The sequence below is a fragment of the Belonocnema kinseyi genome, chromosome 1 (genome assembly GCF_010883055.1).
Source record: "Belonocnema kinseyi isolate 2016_QV_RU_SX_M_011 chromosome 1, B_treatae_v1, whole genome shotgun sequence".
NCBI classification, from domain to species: Eukaryota; Metazoa; Arthropoda; class Insecta; order Hymenoptera; family Cynipidae; genus Belonocnema; species Belonocnema kinseyi.
The window spans coordinates 145,121,982-145,137,664 of NC_046657.1; the positions used below are offsets into that span (position 1 = coordinate 145,121,982).

Consider the following 15,683-nt stretch of genomic DNA (forward strand, 5'->3'; position numbering starts at 1 on the left):
CATATATCTAGTCGGGAGTGGTGCTGACGGAAAACAGATGATTTGGAGCGATTCGCGCGCCATATGTTGGTCATTCTAAGGACTTATTGAACTACCCTCGTACAAGACTGTATTTTTATTTAAAATAATAATTATTCGCACACTAAGTGGAGGATTCAAACTAATTACTTAAATGAGGTTGATTTTAACTACGAGTCTCGATTTTATTTGCGAACTTTGAAGAGACGACGCAACGTGAGTGCAAGGAGCATTCTCGTTCCAGGGGAGAAACTTAAAATTACTGAGTGTCTATGCAGACGACAGACACAGCAGGTGCTATATATGGCGGTAAATTTGAAATTGTATCCATAATTACGTCTTTGATAATATCATGGTTCTTAAAAAATGTGTAATTTCTACAAAAACATTAACCTGACCAGTGTCCAGCTAGCTCCCGACCATGAGATATAACCAGGGTTGGCCCGGCCAGTAACCGGCCGGTCCCAGACTACGTGATTCGAGAAAAATGTAGCCCGACTGGCTCCCGCCCGGTTCCTGTCCATGAAACCCAGTCAGGGGTAGCCCGGCCGGGATCCGACGAGAAATCTTGTTGTATTAGGGCATTAGGGCCAACCGGGGAAATTTCTACACGTGATGTAAACAACTGATTTCTTAAAAGTACCATTTATAGATTAAAAGTACAATAATAAATTATTTTCTATGTTTAAACTTTCTGAATTTACTGGATGAATTAAAAATAACAATAATTGGATTAAATTTTCATGCGGAACATTTTAAACACGCCAGGATACAAATGTATAAATTATTATAGTAGAATACGCTGCCAGTCATAACCCTGGAAAAAGTGCAAAGGTAAAATTAGGGGATTAAGAGGTGAAGGAAAAGTTCTGATCGTAGTTCTGGATTTATTTATGATAGCTGTACAAAAGGAGTGCCACAACGGACATAAGTAATATATATTTATTTTCAATTAGCAATTAGTCTTACAAATATTTTTCATATCATAAGCCGGCAAAAGGAACAATATCTTCTGAAAAATTAAGTAAGGCAGTATTTCATCAGCATTATAAAATTGAGAAGCAATCACGTTGATGTACTCGTCATACATAAGACCTCTTTCTACTTTTTCGTAAAAATTTGACAACAAAAATTCCACCCGAATATTTGCAGCAACATTCTTTTCAATTTCGCTTTCTATTTGTGCAAACATTTTTATTGCCATTTTTGAGATTCTCTTGCATCTGTCATTACGGAGAATATAAGGGAAAATTGTTTTGTCTTCATTGAAGTTTTTCATAAATTTGTTAATCTCTGGAGTGTCATATCTTCCGGAGGTGCCATAGTGATAAGAAGTCCCAGCCGCAAAATTATATTCATTATCCTGATTTATTTCTTGAACTCTGTAAATTACAAATAAAATGAAAAACAAAAATTTTTTAATTTCAACTACCGGCGTTTCAGAAGTGTTTTCGCCAAACTATATGCATGGCGTGTCGCGAATACTTGTAAGTCAAACTTTTCAAAAAAAGGCAAAAATTGCATATTACTACTTTGGCAAATTAATCCTCTTTCTACATTCTTACCGCTCTTTGCCGTTGTAGTTGAACATGAGTGTTTGAGCAGCTTCTGAAAGAAAAGCTTGCTTCCATTGGGCTTGATTTTCTCTTTATGAAAGAGTTATTCCAGTCCTCTGCTGAAACCACTGCTAATGTACAAAATTTCGCCAGGCCATAAAAATGTGCAGTTCTCTTGAGATGATCACGAAAAGTTACGTTTCCGCCTGCCCTCAAAAGAAATTCTGTTATTTCTTTGCATTTTCTAACATCTTCCAAAGGTGGTTCTCGCGAAACGTGATGATTTGTTCTTATTGCAAAAATAAGGGAACTTTGCAAGGGTGTTGTATTAGATGGGAGTCGTATGTTCCCATCTGCAAATTTCCGGCCTTCTTCTAGGCAAGAAACCAAAAACCAACTGAAAAGAAGGTTATAGATATAGGAAACTTTAAAAATAGACAAGTTTCGTAGAAGAAAGCGATTGTATAATATTTGCAACTCTGTTTAAATAGTGAGAAGGCCTTGTGCTCTAGCTTGTCAACTAAAAACTATTTATTTATTTTAATAAGGCATACTAAGGGTGCATTGTCACATTTTTTACCACAACATTTTAGGTTAAACCATAATTTAAAGGGTTTCTCAAAAGTCCGGGGGTCTGGACCTTTAAAATCTTCAGAAGGTGCACATTTGTACCCACCCAGAGGGCAAAAAAATTAAGGACGTCCTAGAGACGTCTTTGGGACATCCCTAAGACGTCTTTTATAACATGTCTGTTGGACGACCTAGGTATGCTCTTAAAACGTCTAATGTCAGTACGAAAGACGTCCCGAGAATGTCCATGTCTTAAAGACGTCTTTAGGTCATCTTTAGGACGTTGGACGTCTTAGAGACGTTAATTGGACAGACATAAGACGTACTAGGAACGTCCCAAAGACGTTCTTGGGTTTTTTATAACTATGTGCACTCTGGGCAGAGCTTTTAAATTCTCAAGAGTCCAGAAGGTAACCGGGCCATTTTAATTCTTAGAGCTTCTGATCAAAAACCTGTCCTGGTACATTCTTACGGGTAAGATAAAACGTTTGAAGTCACACAATTTTAGAGTGCATGCGACAAAATGAGAAAAAAAATTCAAATTAAATTAATTTGAACCTGAAAATATTTTAAAATGTTTATTTGAAAAAATAAATAAAGAGCTATAAAATTCATCAGCTTTATAAAGAAAGGAGGTTAGAATCAAAACGTAGTGCATGAAAACCTGGAAAATTATAAAGTTATACGCAAAAATAACTTACCTGCAAAATCTTGAATAAGATCCAAGTCCATGCTTCAAGAGTCAATTAGCTCTGAGACTACAACTTTGGAATCTATTTTAAAATATTTTTCACGTTTTTCATCAAACAGAAAACAATTTTCAACACCGCGAACGGATCAACACGTGGATCAACGCCAAAGGAAAAATTAATTCAGATTTTAGGTTAACCAGAACAGACGACGATTTGCCGACAGCGCCTCAGCAAACCTCGCGGTACTCCGTAGTACTTCTGCGAATTGTATTTTTTGTTTGAATCAAACAAATATTTTTATAAATTCAAGTAGATACGTTTTAAGCAAATGCGTTGTTTAATAAAAACTAATTTTTTGGCAAATTAACAAAAATGTTACTAAACAAATTATTTGTTTCAATCAATAATGTAAATATTTTCCATTTCTTAAAATTAAATACATCTTTTTCAATTTAAGAAAACAATTTTTTTCATTTAATGACATGAATTCGAACAAATGTTGCTGTTTGATTCAAACAAACGTTTTTCTGAGTGAAGTCTTCGAATATGAAAAATTTTGTAAAAAAGATTTTGATAACGCAACTACTTGAAAATTTTTAACATTTGATTGGCGGAAAAAGCTAAACTTTTCTAAAAACTAAACATTTAAATTTGATGATTTTAAATTGTAAGCTTCATTTAAACTAATTCCCAATTATATTGATGTATGAATTAACCTAATGTATTCTACAAAGCTAAGAGATCTTTTTTAAGCACAACTAATTTTTCTAAAAGATTTATCAGTGTAATCAAAATTCTCGAAAACTGCGAAAAGCCAGCTTATACAGTTCGGAAAATTTTGGCGTAGCATTTAGTAGATGTTAAATATTTTCTCTTTAAATATACATTTTAAATAATAATTAATAAAAAGATTTCTCAAAATCTGAACAACTTTGACGGATTCACATAAATCGAAGAATTTAAAGAATTCGAAGAATAGAACAAATTCGAAAAATGTAATTAATTACATAAACTCAAGAAATTAATAGAATGTAAGGAATTCAAAGAGAACAAGAAATTCTAAGCAATTAGAATAATGCAAGGAATTCAAATAATTCAAGGAATTCCCAGAGATAAAGGTATTGATCTAATTCAAGGAATTCGAATAATTTAAGTAATTCAAACCATTCCAGGAATAAAAATATTTCCATTGATACAAAGAATTTAAGGAATTCAGAAAATTCAGAGAACTCTAGAATTTTAGAGAGTTTCTTAGATTTGAGGAATTGAGAGAATTCATTTAAGGGATCCTCCACAAATTACGTAAGACGTTTTTCTTTTGTTTATATCGTTGTGTCCTTCTCAACTTCACAGCAATTTTATGCTCGTCTTTATTCAAACAAAAGAAAAATGTCTTACGTAATTTGTGGACGATCCCTAAGTCATTTAATTTGGAAAATTGATGGAATTCGGGAAATTAGATTAACTTCAGGAAATCAATAAATTCAGCAATTTGAGATATCAAGGATTTTAAAGAAATGATATGGACACAAACTTTCATTATTCACTGAATTTGAAGATTAAATCTTTTAAAAAATCTAACGGTTAAATGCGCACGACGTAAACATGTCATATCATGTTGACAAGGTTTCCAAACTTAAAATAGAATTTGTTTTATCACACTGAGTTGTTGGGAGATGACATTCATTTCGAGCCAATTTCAATCCACCATACGAACTTATTATATTGACGGATGAAACTAAATTGCATTGTTTTAAAATTTTAGAAATTCAACTGAGAATAAAATCAAATTCCAAATTCTTTTTAATGTCCAATAATCAAGTTGATTTGAAGAATTCCTGAAAATAAAACTAAGATTCTAACCCCTGTTTCTCGAAAAAAGAAAAGAAATTCATCAACGTTTCAGCACTCATACAGCACCCTTATCAAGGGAAAATAAATGAAATGAAATGTTTAGCTTTGATAAGGGTGCTCTATGAGTGCCGGAACGTTGGTGAACATATTTTTTACAAATATTTTTTTTTTATTTTAATTTGATAATGGTAAAAATAAAGAAGACGAAAGAAAGAAACGGAAAAAGATTTTGTTTTTAAATTGCAATGGAAACATTTTCTGGTCGTTTTCCAAATTTGGTCGTTAGATTCTTGGTGTTATTTTAAAGGAATTATTCACATTGCATTGTTGGGAACTGTTTTTAATACAAAATTAAGTCTTGCATCTAAACTTAGTTTTTACAGTTTAGAAATAGACTATCTAATTTCCAGTAAGTGTGAGAACGAACTTTTATCTGATAGTAAATTTGAAGAAGGTGAAAATTTTTTCCAAGGTAAGTTTGCTCCGCCCGACACATGCATCGTTCTAGTTTGCTTCAGAATAAGCAACTCATTATTTATATTTCGCCCTAACATCCAAATTTAGGCAATCATTTCTGTCAATTCTGTTCGTGAGTAAAATATTATATAGTATATTGGCAAATTGATTATATTTTTAAGTGATTTATTAAATTTAGTAAAAATAAACCATTGAGAACCGTAATTTTGTGATTACCAATTATCATTTGTTAAAGCTGGTTCTGCTTTAACGAATAAGTTCTTATAACGTTTCTCGCATTTTGCATTCGATTAAAGGTTGTCCAAACCGAAAATTTTTCTGCATTATGTGAATTTTCCCAATTAGGCGATACGTATTTATCTGATTTGCTAACACAATTTTGGGCTAATTGAGATATTTATTCTTTTTTTTATTCTTATGGTGCTAATCATTTTCCTTCAAAATCCGCTGGGAAATTGGAAAAAGCTTTAAAGTCAACAAAATGGCCACCGTTTTTTTTTTCAATTAAAAACCGATTTTCTCAGAAAACCCACATTTAAATTTTTCGGTAATTTTAGTTCTGAACTTTTACTTTGAGAATAGAGATATCTTGTAAGTTTGACGTTTCTTGAAAACAATGAAGCATATGAAAAAATGTGAAGATAAAAGTTTGCGGAAAGTTTCAGTGGAAAAAAATTCTCCCGTCCTCCAAAATGGTTTAGCCCACATGATGCTGCTAAGATGCCTTTCGTTTATTAGTAGAAACTTAAAAAAATATATAGTGAAATCTCGATTTAGTGATCCTCCATTTAATGTTTCCGAGAATTGATGCCGCGCGATGGGGATAAGCTCTGGATTTAATGTCACGCTCAGTCCCAAATTTAAATTAAATCCAGGTTTGACTGTATTTAGAAAAATAAAAAAAGGCAGGGATTTTGAGAAACCGCTCTCATTTTATTAATTTTGAACCTTTTTTCAATTCTTCGACTGAAAATTAACGGAAATGCTCGAGACGCAATTAATTCGATATTTGCGTAATTTTTCTACAAATAACTTCGCGGAAATTCGACAACAGTTTCGCTAATTTTCACAGTGACAAGGGAATTTTTCCGAAACAATTCCGGCTAAATTTTCTAATTGTTTAAGTAATTTTTGTTTGTTATTTTAGTAATTTTCTCCAAAATAACATCAGAAAAATTCCATATAGATTTCGGTGATTGTTCCAATGTTTAGGAAGAATTTCTGTAATTTTTTTTGCTGAATTAGGTAAATTATTTTACTATTCTGAAAATTTTCTGTACAATAACTTCGAGAAAATGTCGTAAGAAATTCTGTAATTTTTTCAATGTTTAGTGAATTTTCTCGAAAACAATTCAGGAACAATGCCCAACTCTTTCGGCATCTACCCTCTAAATATGATCAGAATACGGGGTCTCCCAAGTAAAACAATAGCCTATTTCTAACATGAGTTACATTGAAATTTAGAAGCGATTAATTTATGAAATTAATTGGAATGTGGAAAAGAAGTGGTGATTTTTTTATTTTATGCAAACTCCTGTTTCAAATCAAACAAAAAAACAAGGATCCACCAACGACCAAATTTGGACCACAAACAAAAAATTTGGACAAAAATAAAATTGCAGTACCAACGAAAGAAAAAAAAGGAATGCGATGTGGTTGGTTTCCTTCTTACTTTTCTTTCCTCTCTTTTATTTTTATTTTTCAGATTTTAGTATGAGCTTCTTTTTGTTTGTTTTGTTGTGTTCTAAAGTTGGTCGTTGCATTTTTGTTTATTTTTTTTTGTTTTATTAGGAGTTTGCATCAATTTGATTATTGGACGTTAAACAGAATCTTAAATTTGGATTTTAATTTAACTTAAATTTCTTAAATTTTCGATTTTAAAAGTATTCGCTTGAATTACCTCGGAATCTTCAAATTAGATTTTTTCAAAATATTATTCCCATAAACGATAAAAAACTGGCACGAAACTTCAACCTTGAATTGTTGAAACAACGTTTACACGCTACCAAATAAAATTGAAAATATTTCATCAAGCAAATATTTTCTGATTGAAGAACTCGTGGACCTTTGAGCTTCTTCAAATATAAATGTCGAAAATAAAATTTTTTTAATTTCTCCTTACAGAATCAAGTAGTCCTCGCAGTCCACTCAATCCACATGTAGTTGGTGGCTCAGTGAACGTTGGTGGGGTTCAATTGCCCATTTTTGGGTACTGCGCTGGAATTTTTATAGTTGGTCCAGGTAATTAGAATAACAAAATATATTTATATATATTAAAGAATTCTGGGAATTCAAAATATTTTTAAATGGATAAGGGTTTTTTTCTTTTTACACTTTTTTTACACAATTAATCCCCTCGCCAAAAACCTTGTACTCAAACCAGCCCTGAAGTGTTTTCAGGCCTTACAGACCGGTCCACAGTAGGGAAAAAATTAATTTTTTTATTGAAAATAACGTACAGCCCACAAATATTAACCGATTTGGGCAAAAAAATTTATTTTTAAAGCTGATAAGATTTATAAGAGAGATTTTGGACCTGACTTCTTAATTCGGTTTTCAATTTTTTTATAAATAAACAAATATGACGAAAAAAATCACCACTGTTACTATTTAACGTGCCGGGTGATCGTCAATAGCAAGAAAATGGTTGAAATCATCTAAGTTGCATAAAATAACATTAGCTGAAAATGTTCTAATATTAGACAATAAACAAACAACATTTTATAAACAAATTATTCATTAAAAATTTTTCCTACAATTTCCCATAGTTATATGTTTTTTTTAAGTTATATTGTGAGAAATGTGAATGGAAACAATATTTTAATTGAAAAATTTTCTCTCAAGATTATAATTGTTTATATTATAAACAAATTTAATAAACAAATGCAGTAATCAGGCATTTTTCGATAAGAAAAGTTCGTCTTTTTCTATGTCAATTTTTTTAAATTAGAAACTTCATCATAATGTTATCAAAATTCATGACTTGTTGATTAATTTTGTGATTTTTTTTAGAAAATTTAATTAACAAACGCGTTATTCAGGCATTTGTCTACAGAAAAATTCTTTTTTTTATGTCAACTTCCTTAATTAGGAAGTTCAGGTTAAATACACAAAATTCTTAATTTTTTGATAAATTGGATGATATCTTTAAACAAATTCAATAAACAATAAATTACTTGCTCATTTCTCTATAAAAATACTCATATTTTCAATGTGAGTGTTTCTTTTAAGCTGCACCATAAGTATCTGCATCGAGAAATGATCAAAGAAGGCATTTCTTATTGATTTATTTTAAAGAAATCATCAAATTTATCAACTTATTTTTAAGGTTGCGGCAATTATTAAAAAATTTCAAATTAAATATATTTGTAAAAAAAAAACAATTTTAAACGACAGATGCCCCAATACTGCATTCGTTAATTAAATTTGTTTACAAAATCATAAAATTGATAAGAAAATTATGCATTTTGCTAAAATTATGATAAAATTCCTAATTTTAAAAAGTTGACATCGAAGAAAACGAACTTTTCTATTTGAAAATTGCCCGATTACTGCATTTGTTCATTAAATTTGTTTATAATATTATATTGAAAACATTTCCCTTAAGATTGTAATTGCTTTTATTATAAACAAGTTTAATCAACAAATGCAGAAAACATTATTTCAACCAATGATATGTTTACAAAATTTTTTTATTGTCTAATATTGGCTTTACTAACAAAAAGGTAAATTTATAGAAATTTCAAAATTCTCACCCAAAAAATTAAATTTTCAACTAAAATAAATGAATTTTGAATCAAAAAGATTAATTCACTACCGACCAAAAAGAATTTTTAATAATATTCAAGAGTTCTCAAACAGAAAGTTGAATTTTCAAATAAAAAAAATGTAACAGAAAGAAGAATAATTTACTACCGAAAAAGATGAATTTTTAATAGAATTCAAGAATTTTCAACCAAAAAGTTAAATTTTTAACTAAAAACATCAATTTAAAGAAAAAATTTATTCCCTAACGAAAAAACGAATTTTTAACAATGATGCATTATTAAATAAACAGATTACGTCAATAAAAAAAGACCAATTTTTACAAAATTCAATAGTTCTCAACCAAAAAGTAAATTTCAAGTTTCAACTAAAAAAAATTTTTTTAACGGAAGCATTAATTTACTATTGGAAAAGACTATTACTATTACCATGACTATTGTCTATTATTATTGAACCAGTTCAATTTTCGACTGAAAAAAATGAATGTTTAAACAGAAACACTAATTTACTACCAAAAAGAGGAATTTATAAAAATTTTTATCCAAAAAGTTGAGTTTTGAACTAAAAGCTAAACTAAACAAAAATTTATCAGAAAGAATAATTTACTACCAAAAAGATGAATTTTTAATAGATTTCAAGAATTTTAACCAAAAAGTTAATATTTTAATTAAAAATATCCATTTTAAAACAAAAACATTAATTTTCTAACGAAAAAAAGAATTTTTAATACAGTTCAAGAATTCTAAAACAAAAAGTGGAATATTAAAAAAAAATTGTAATTTACAAGAAAATAGTTAAACTTTAAAACCTAATTGTTAAATTTTTAACAAGAAAGATAATTTTTAAACCAATAGATTAATTTACTATAAAAAAGACTAATTTTTAACCAAATTTAATAGTTCCTAACCATAAAGCAAAGTTAAAATTTTCAACTAAAAAAATGAATCTTTTAACAGAAAGATTAATTTTGTACTAAAAAGACGAATTTTTCAAAAGTTAAAGAATTCTCAACCAAAAAGTTGAATTTTCTCCCAAAAATGTGCATTTTCAAGCAAAAATATTAAATTACTACAAAATCTAATTTTTAATAAATTTCAAGAATTCTAAACCAAAAAGTGGAATATTAAAAAAAAATTTCTAAGAAAATAGTTCAACTTTAAAAACTAGTTGCTAAATTTTTAACAAAAAAGATGAATTTTTAAACCAATAGATTAATTTACTACAAAAAAGACTAATTTCTAACCAAATTTAATAGTTCCTAACCATAAAGTGAAGTTCAATTTTTCAACTAAAAAAAATGAATCTTTAAACAGAAAGATTAATTTTTTACTAAAAAGACGAATTTTTTAAAAAAATTCAAGAATTCTCAACCAAAAAGTTGACCTATCACCTAAAAAAGATGCATTTTCAAACAAAAAGCTTAATTTACAACAAAAACTAATTTTTAATCAACTTCAAGAATTCTTAACCATAATGTAAAGTTCAAGTCTCGAATAAAAAAAATGAATCCTCAAACAGAAAGAATAATTTACTATCAAAAAGACGAATTTATAAACATTTTTAAATGATCACGTCAAAAATGGAATTTTCAACTAAAATAGATGAATTTGGAAACAAAAACATGAATTTTCTAACGAAAAAACGAATTTTCAACAAAGTTTAAGAATTCTCAAACAAAAGTGGGATATTCAAAAACAAATTTTTTTTAGTTTAAGAATATAGTTCAACTTTAAAATCTAGTTTTTTTAAAAAAAAAAAGATCCATTTTTAAATAAACAGATTACTTTACAATGAAATAGACCAATTTAAAAATTTTTTGTTTCTTTTTCAAAGAATTTTTCACCTCACATGAATGATTTTGTAGGGTTTTGAAGATTTGAAGAGATTTAAAAATATTTTTCACCACTCATTTGTATTTCGTCCTGAATTTTTATTAATTTATGCTAAATCCTTTTCAATTCTTTTGATTTCTTCCAAATTCACCTTATTCTACCAGTTGAATTAATTTATTTATATTTTTCAATTGTTTCCAATTCACTTGATTTCTTTTTAAATGAAAGTTGATTTTGAATAAATTCCATTTAATTCTTTTTATTTCTTTCAAATTTCTCTAAACGCACTCAACAGTTATTAGAAGGATTTCAAAGATTTGAAAAGATTTGAAATTCTACTTGGAATTCACCCTGAACTCTTTTAAATTCTTTGGAACTTTCTTTTATTTTTTTTATAATTTACTTCAATCCTTCGAAATTCAATTAATTCTACTTAATTCAATGAATTTTTTTTTTTAATTTTGAAAAGTTTTTATTCAATTGATCCTGAAGTCTATTCTCCCCACCTTGAATTCTTACTAATTTCGTCAAATCCTTTTCAATTCTCTTGATTTTTTCTAAGCTCATTTCAAAGTTCAAATTAAATTGTTCCGGAATCTTCTGCATTTATCCTGAATTCTTTACTCTTTGAGTCCCTTTATTAGAAAAACTTGCTGTAATACGTAGTCAATATACAATTTTTTTAAATAATCAGATAAGGTGCACAGTGCTGAGATAAAAAAATTAAAAAATTAATTCCTTGGACAATAATTAGTATACTTGCAATTTATAGTAGGTAAATCCAATTTAGTTTTCTTTAGTTAAAAATTGGTTTGATCTTCAAAACAGTTAACTACAATTATCTTGTAGCACCAGGTTCGGCAAATCCACCAACAGATTCACGAAGAAGCTCAGGAGTACGAATTGAGGAGCTGTCAAGTTCACCACTACGACAGGTCAAATTTTGGAACAATGATCTAATGTTTCGGCCAAATCATGTAAATGCACTTGGAATAGTCCATTCTGGTGTGATTTATAAAATGATTCCATATTTGAAAGGTAATTTAAAAGCTAAAATACAAACCAAAACAAATACAGTGAAGCTCTTCTATAATGCCTATTTTGGCGCTGACGGTGGGTGGAAACTAACTCATTATAGCCCGCTCCCCTTTTGTTTTTTCACGCTTGAGTGCTCGCTTGAGTGACAAACACAGACCCCGCGCATGCCGCACAGCTCCTGTTACACCTACCCGCGGAGCGGCGTCAATTCTCGGAAAGGCTATAGAAGGGAGGGCTATTAAGGGTTTCACTTTGTTGTAAAATTCTGCCTGAACATCTAGTTTTTTTCGGATATCTGGGTATAAGGGTCCATCCATAAAGTACGTTACCAATTTTTAGACATTTTTGTACCCCCGCCCCTGAAAACGGATCTTTTTTTGATCCCCCCCCCCATTAAGTATCGCGGACTTTAGGTAAAACCCGATTTCACGTTTATCTTGATTTTTGTGTGTGTTTGTAGCAAGTCAAATTTCCAATATGCCTATATTGACTACGTGACCGTATAGAAAATTATAAACTTTAGTAATAAATCGACAATAAAAAAATTGAAATTTTCGGGTTAAGTGTTAAAATGCGCCTAATTGAATTTTATGTGACAGTTAATCCAGGTATTATTGCATTCTCAGACTAATAAAGGTAAATTTCTAATAAAAGATGGAATATTCAAACTTTTAATTAAAGAAATCATTTAAAATTATTAAATAAATAAAATTCAAGAGTTCTCAACTAAAAAGTTGAATATTCAAAAAAGAAATTTTATTTTTAATAAAATAGTTCAACTTCAAGACCCAGTTGTTAAATTTTTAACCGGAAAGAGTCATTTTTGAACAATGCTATTATTTTAATAAAAAAAAAAACAATTTTTAATAGAATTAAAGAGATCTTAACCAAAAATTAAGGAACAAATTGCAAATAATAAAAATAACCTTCAAACAGAAAGATTAATTTACTAAGAAAAAGACGAATTTTTAACGAAGTTCAAAAATTCTCAACCAAAAAGTTGAATTTTCAGAGAAAGGAGATGAATTTTTAAACAAAAAGTTTAATTTATTACCGAAAAAGACGAGTTTTCCATCAAATTCAAGATTTTTCTATCAAAAAAGTGAAGTATCATCTAAAAGCATAACATTTCAAACAAAAAGATTAATTTTCTAATGAAAAATCGAATTTTTAACTGAATTCAAGAATTCTCAAACAAAAAGTTTGATTTTACAAAAAAAGATAAGTCTTTAAAGATAGAGATTCATTTTCTACCGAAAAAAACTAACTTTTATCAAATTCAAGAATTCTCAACCTAAGAGTTGAATTTTTAGGAAATAAAGAAAATTTTTTATTCCATTTTTAGAAAGCTGGTTCAACTTTAAAGCCTATTTGTTAAATATTGAACCAAACAGATTAATTTATAAACAAACAAATTTATTGTCTACCGAAAAAATGCATTTCAATGAAATTCAATAATATTCAACCAAAAAATTTAATTTTGAACAAAAACACAAATTTTTAAACAAAAAGATTAATTTTATACTGATAAAACAAATTTTGAACAAAGTTGAAAAATTCCCACTAAAAAAGTTACATGTTCTGTTAAAAAGATTAACTTTTTAACAAAAATATTAATTTGCAACAAAAAAGACGAATTTTTAATAAAATTCCATAATTCTCAACCTAAAAGTTGAATTTTTTGGAAAAGAAAGACATTTTTCATTTTTAGGCAACTGGTTCAACTTTAAAACAGAGTTGCTAAATTTTTAACCAAAAAGATGAATTTTTCAACAAAAATATTGTCTGCCGAAAAAAATGAATTTCTAATAAAATTCAAGAATTCTCAACTAAAAAAGAATAATTTTTAAACAAGAAGACTAATTTACTATTAAAAAGACGAATTTTTCATAAAATTCAAGAACTATTAAGCAAAAAGTGGAATTGTTAGGAAAGAAAGAAACTTTTGTTTTCACTTTTAGGCAACTGGTTCAACTTAAAACCTAGTTGTTGAATTTTTAACCAAAAAGATGCATTTTTAAACAAAAACATTAATTGTCTAGAGAAAAAATCTAATTTTCAATAAAATTCCAGAATTTTTCACCAAGAGTTGAATTGTTGAACAAAATTATTAATTTACTATACAAACGACGAATTTACAACCCAACTGAAGAATTCTCAAACAAAAAGTTAAATTTTGAGTAAAGAAAGAAATTATTCACTTTCAGGCAACCGGTTAAACTTTAAAACCTAGCTGTTATATTTTTAACAAACAAGATCATTTTTTTCAACCCAAATAATAAATATCTAACGAAAAAACGAATTTTTAATCAAATTTAATGATCTTCAACCAAAAAGTAGAATTTTTAACTAAAAACATAAATTTTTAAGCAAACAGATTAATGCTCCAGCGAAAAATCAAATTTTTGACAAAATTCAGAATGTTTCAACCAAAAAGTTGAATTTTTATCTAAAAAAAGGGGATTTTTAAACAAAAAGATTCATTTTCTAAAGAAAAAAATGAATTTTCGATCAAATTCAAAATTTCTCAATTAAAAAATAGAAATTGTAACTATTATCATTAATTTATAAGCAAACAGATTAACTCACCATCGGAAAAACGAATTTTTAACAAAATCCAGAAGTTCTCAACCAAAATTTTGAATTTGCAACTAAAAAAGGTGAATTTTTAAACAAAGAGACTAACTTTCTACAGAAAAAGACGAACTTTCAATCCAATTCAAGATTACTCAATGAAAAAGTATATTTAAAATTTCTTTTTTCAATTTTTAAGAAAATATTTGAACTTTAAAACCTAGCTGTTAAGTTTTAAATCAAAAAGATGAATTTTTTTACAAAAAGATTAATTCAATAATAAAAGTGAAGAATTTTTAACAAAATACAAGAATTCTGAACCAAAAAGTTGATTTTTCAACTGAAAAAGAATTTTTAAACAAAAAGTTTAATATACTAACAAAAAATACGATTTTTTAATGAAATTCAAGATTTTTCAACCAAAAAGTGAAAGTTTTAACTGAAAAAAAATTTTAGCAGAAAGATTAATTTAAAAATATTTATTCACATACAAAAGTTAGAGGACCCCACAGCAAATGTACATGAAATAGCTTTCGGTCGATTTCGATTACACTGCGTAAAATTGTAGTTCTCAATGTCTCGATCAAAAGTGTTATGGGGCACAAAGTCTGAAAATAAACAGTATTCGAGTTCTAGAGGGTTAAACATCCAACCATTTTAAGAAACATTACCAAATATCTCGAAAACTGCAGTTCTGCGATAGAAATGTTTCCTATGAAAGTTATTGGGCTCTAACGGGGAAATGCAAAGAAAGTCATGGCCTTAAGAGAAAGGTCATTTTTGAAGGTCATTCAATGTGAACTTGTCATTTATTGCTAATATTCAGCCAACAAAGACAAGATATAAAGAGGAAATCAATATAGAACCCATAAAGGCAAGAAATGAGAATGACCTAGCCAATAGCCAGCCAATGATAATGATAATAATAATAATGAGCCAATGATGATCATGATAATGATGCTAGATAATGGCTAAATCGACCTCATGACTTGCCTTCATTGGCCGGAAATTGTCTAAATTAATTGGCTAGATATTCACAACATCCTGGACAAATCTTGCCTTCATTGGCTAGATAATGACTAAATCGCACACATGACTTGCCTCTATTGGCCGGATATTGTCTAAATCAAGCTCATTTCATCCGTTCATTGGCTATATATTGATAACATCCTTGACAAATCTTGCCTTCATTGGCTAGATAATGACTAAGTCTTGCTCATCTCTTGCCTTCATTGACTAGATAATGACTAAATCGCACTGATGACTTGCCTTTATTAACCGGATATTATCTAAATAAGCTCATTTCA

At 28.6% G+C, this 15,683-nt stretch overlaps 1 protein-coding gene across 1 annotated transcript; it reads right to left on the minus strand.

Moving 5' to 3' along the window:
• Positions 1-938: 938 nt before the first annotated feature.
• Positions 939-4,432, minus strand: LOC117173673. The gene is made up of 4 exons (XM_033362316.1): positions 4,371-4,432; positions 2,846-3,094; positions 1,584-1,971; positions 939-1,400 (listed from the first exon to the last, which is right to left on the minus strand). The coding sequence occupies exons 3-4, from the start codon at positions 1,607-1,609 to the stop codon at positions 971-973; spliced, it is 456 nt and encodes a 151-aa protein (XP_033218207.1). The 5' UTR covers positions 1,610-1,971; positions 2,846-3,094; positions 4,371-4,432; the 3' UTR covers positions 939-970.
• Between the last annotated feature and the right edge of the window lie 11,251 nt (positions 4,433-15,683).

Excerpts from the sequence above, each read along its gene's own strand:
- LOC117173673 (XM_033362316.1), bottom strand. The coding sequence starts at position 1,609 with ATGTTCAACTACAACGGCAAAGAGCG. Across the intron at positions 1,401-1,583 it reads AACTACAACGGCAAAGAGCG|AGTTCAAGAAATAAATCAGG; the intron begins GTAAGAATGTAG and ends TGTAATTTACAG.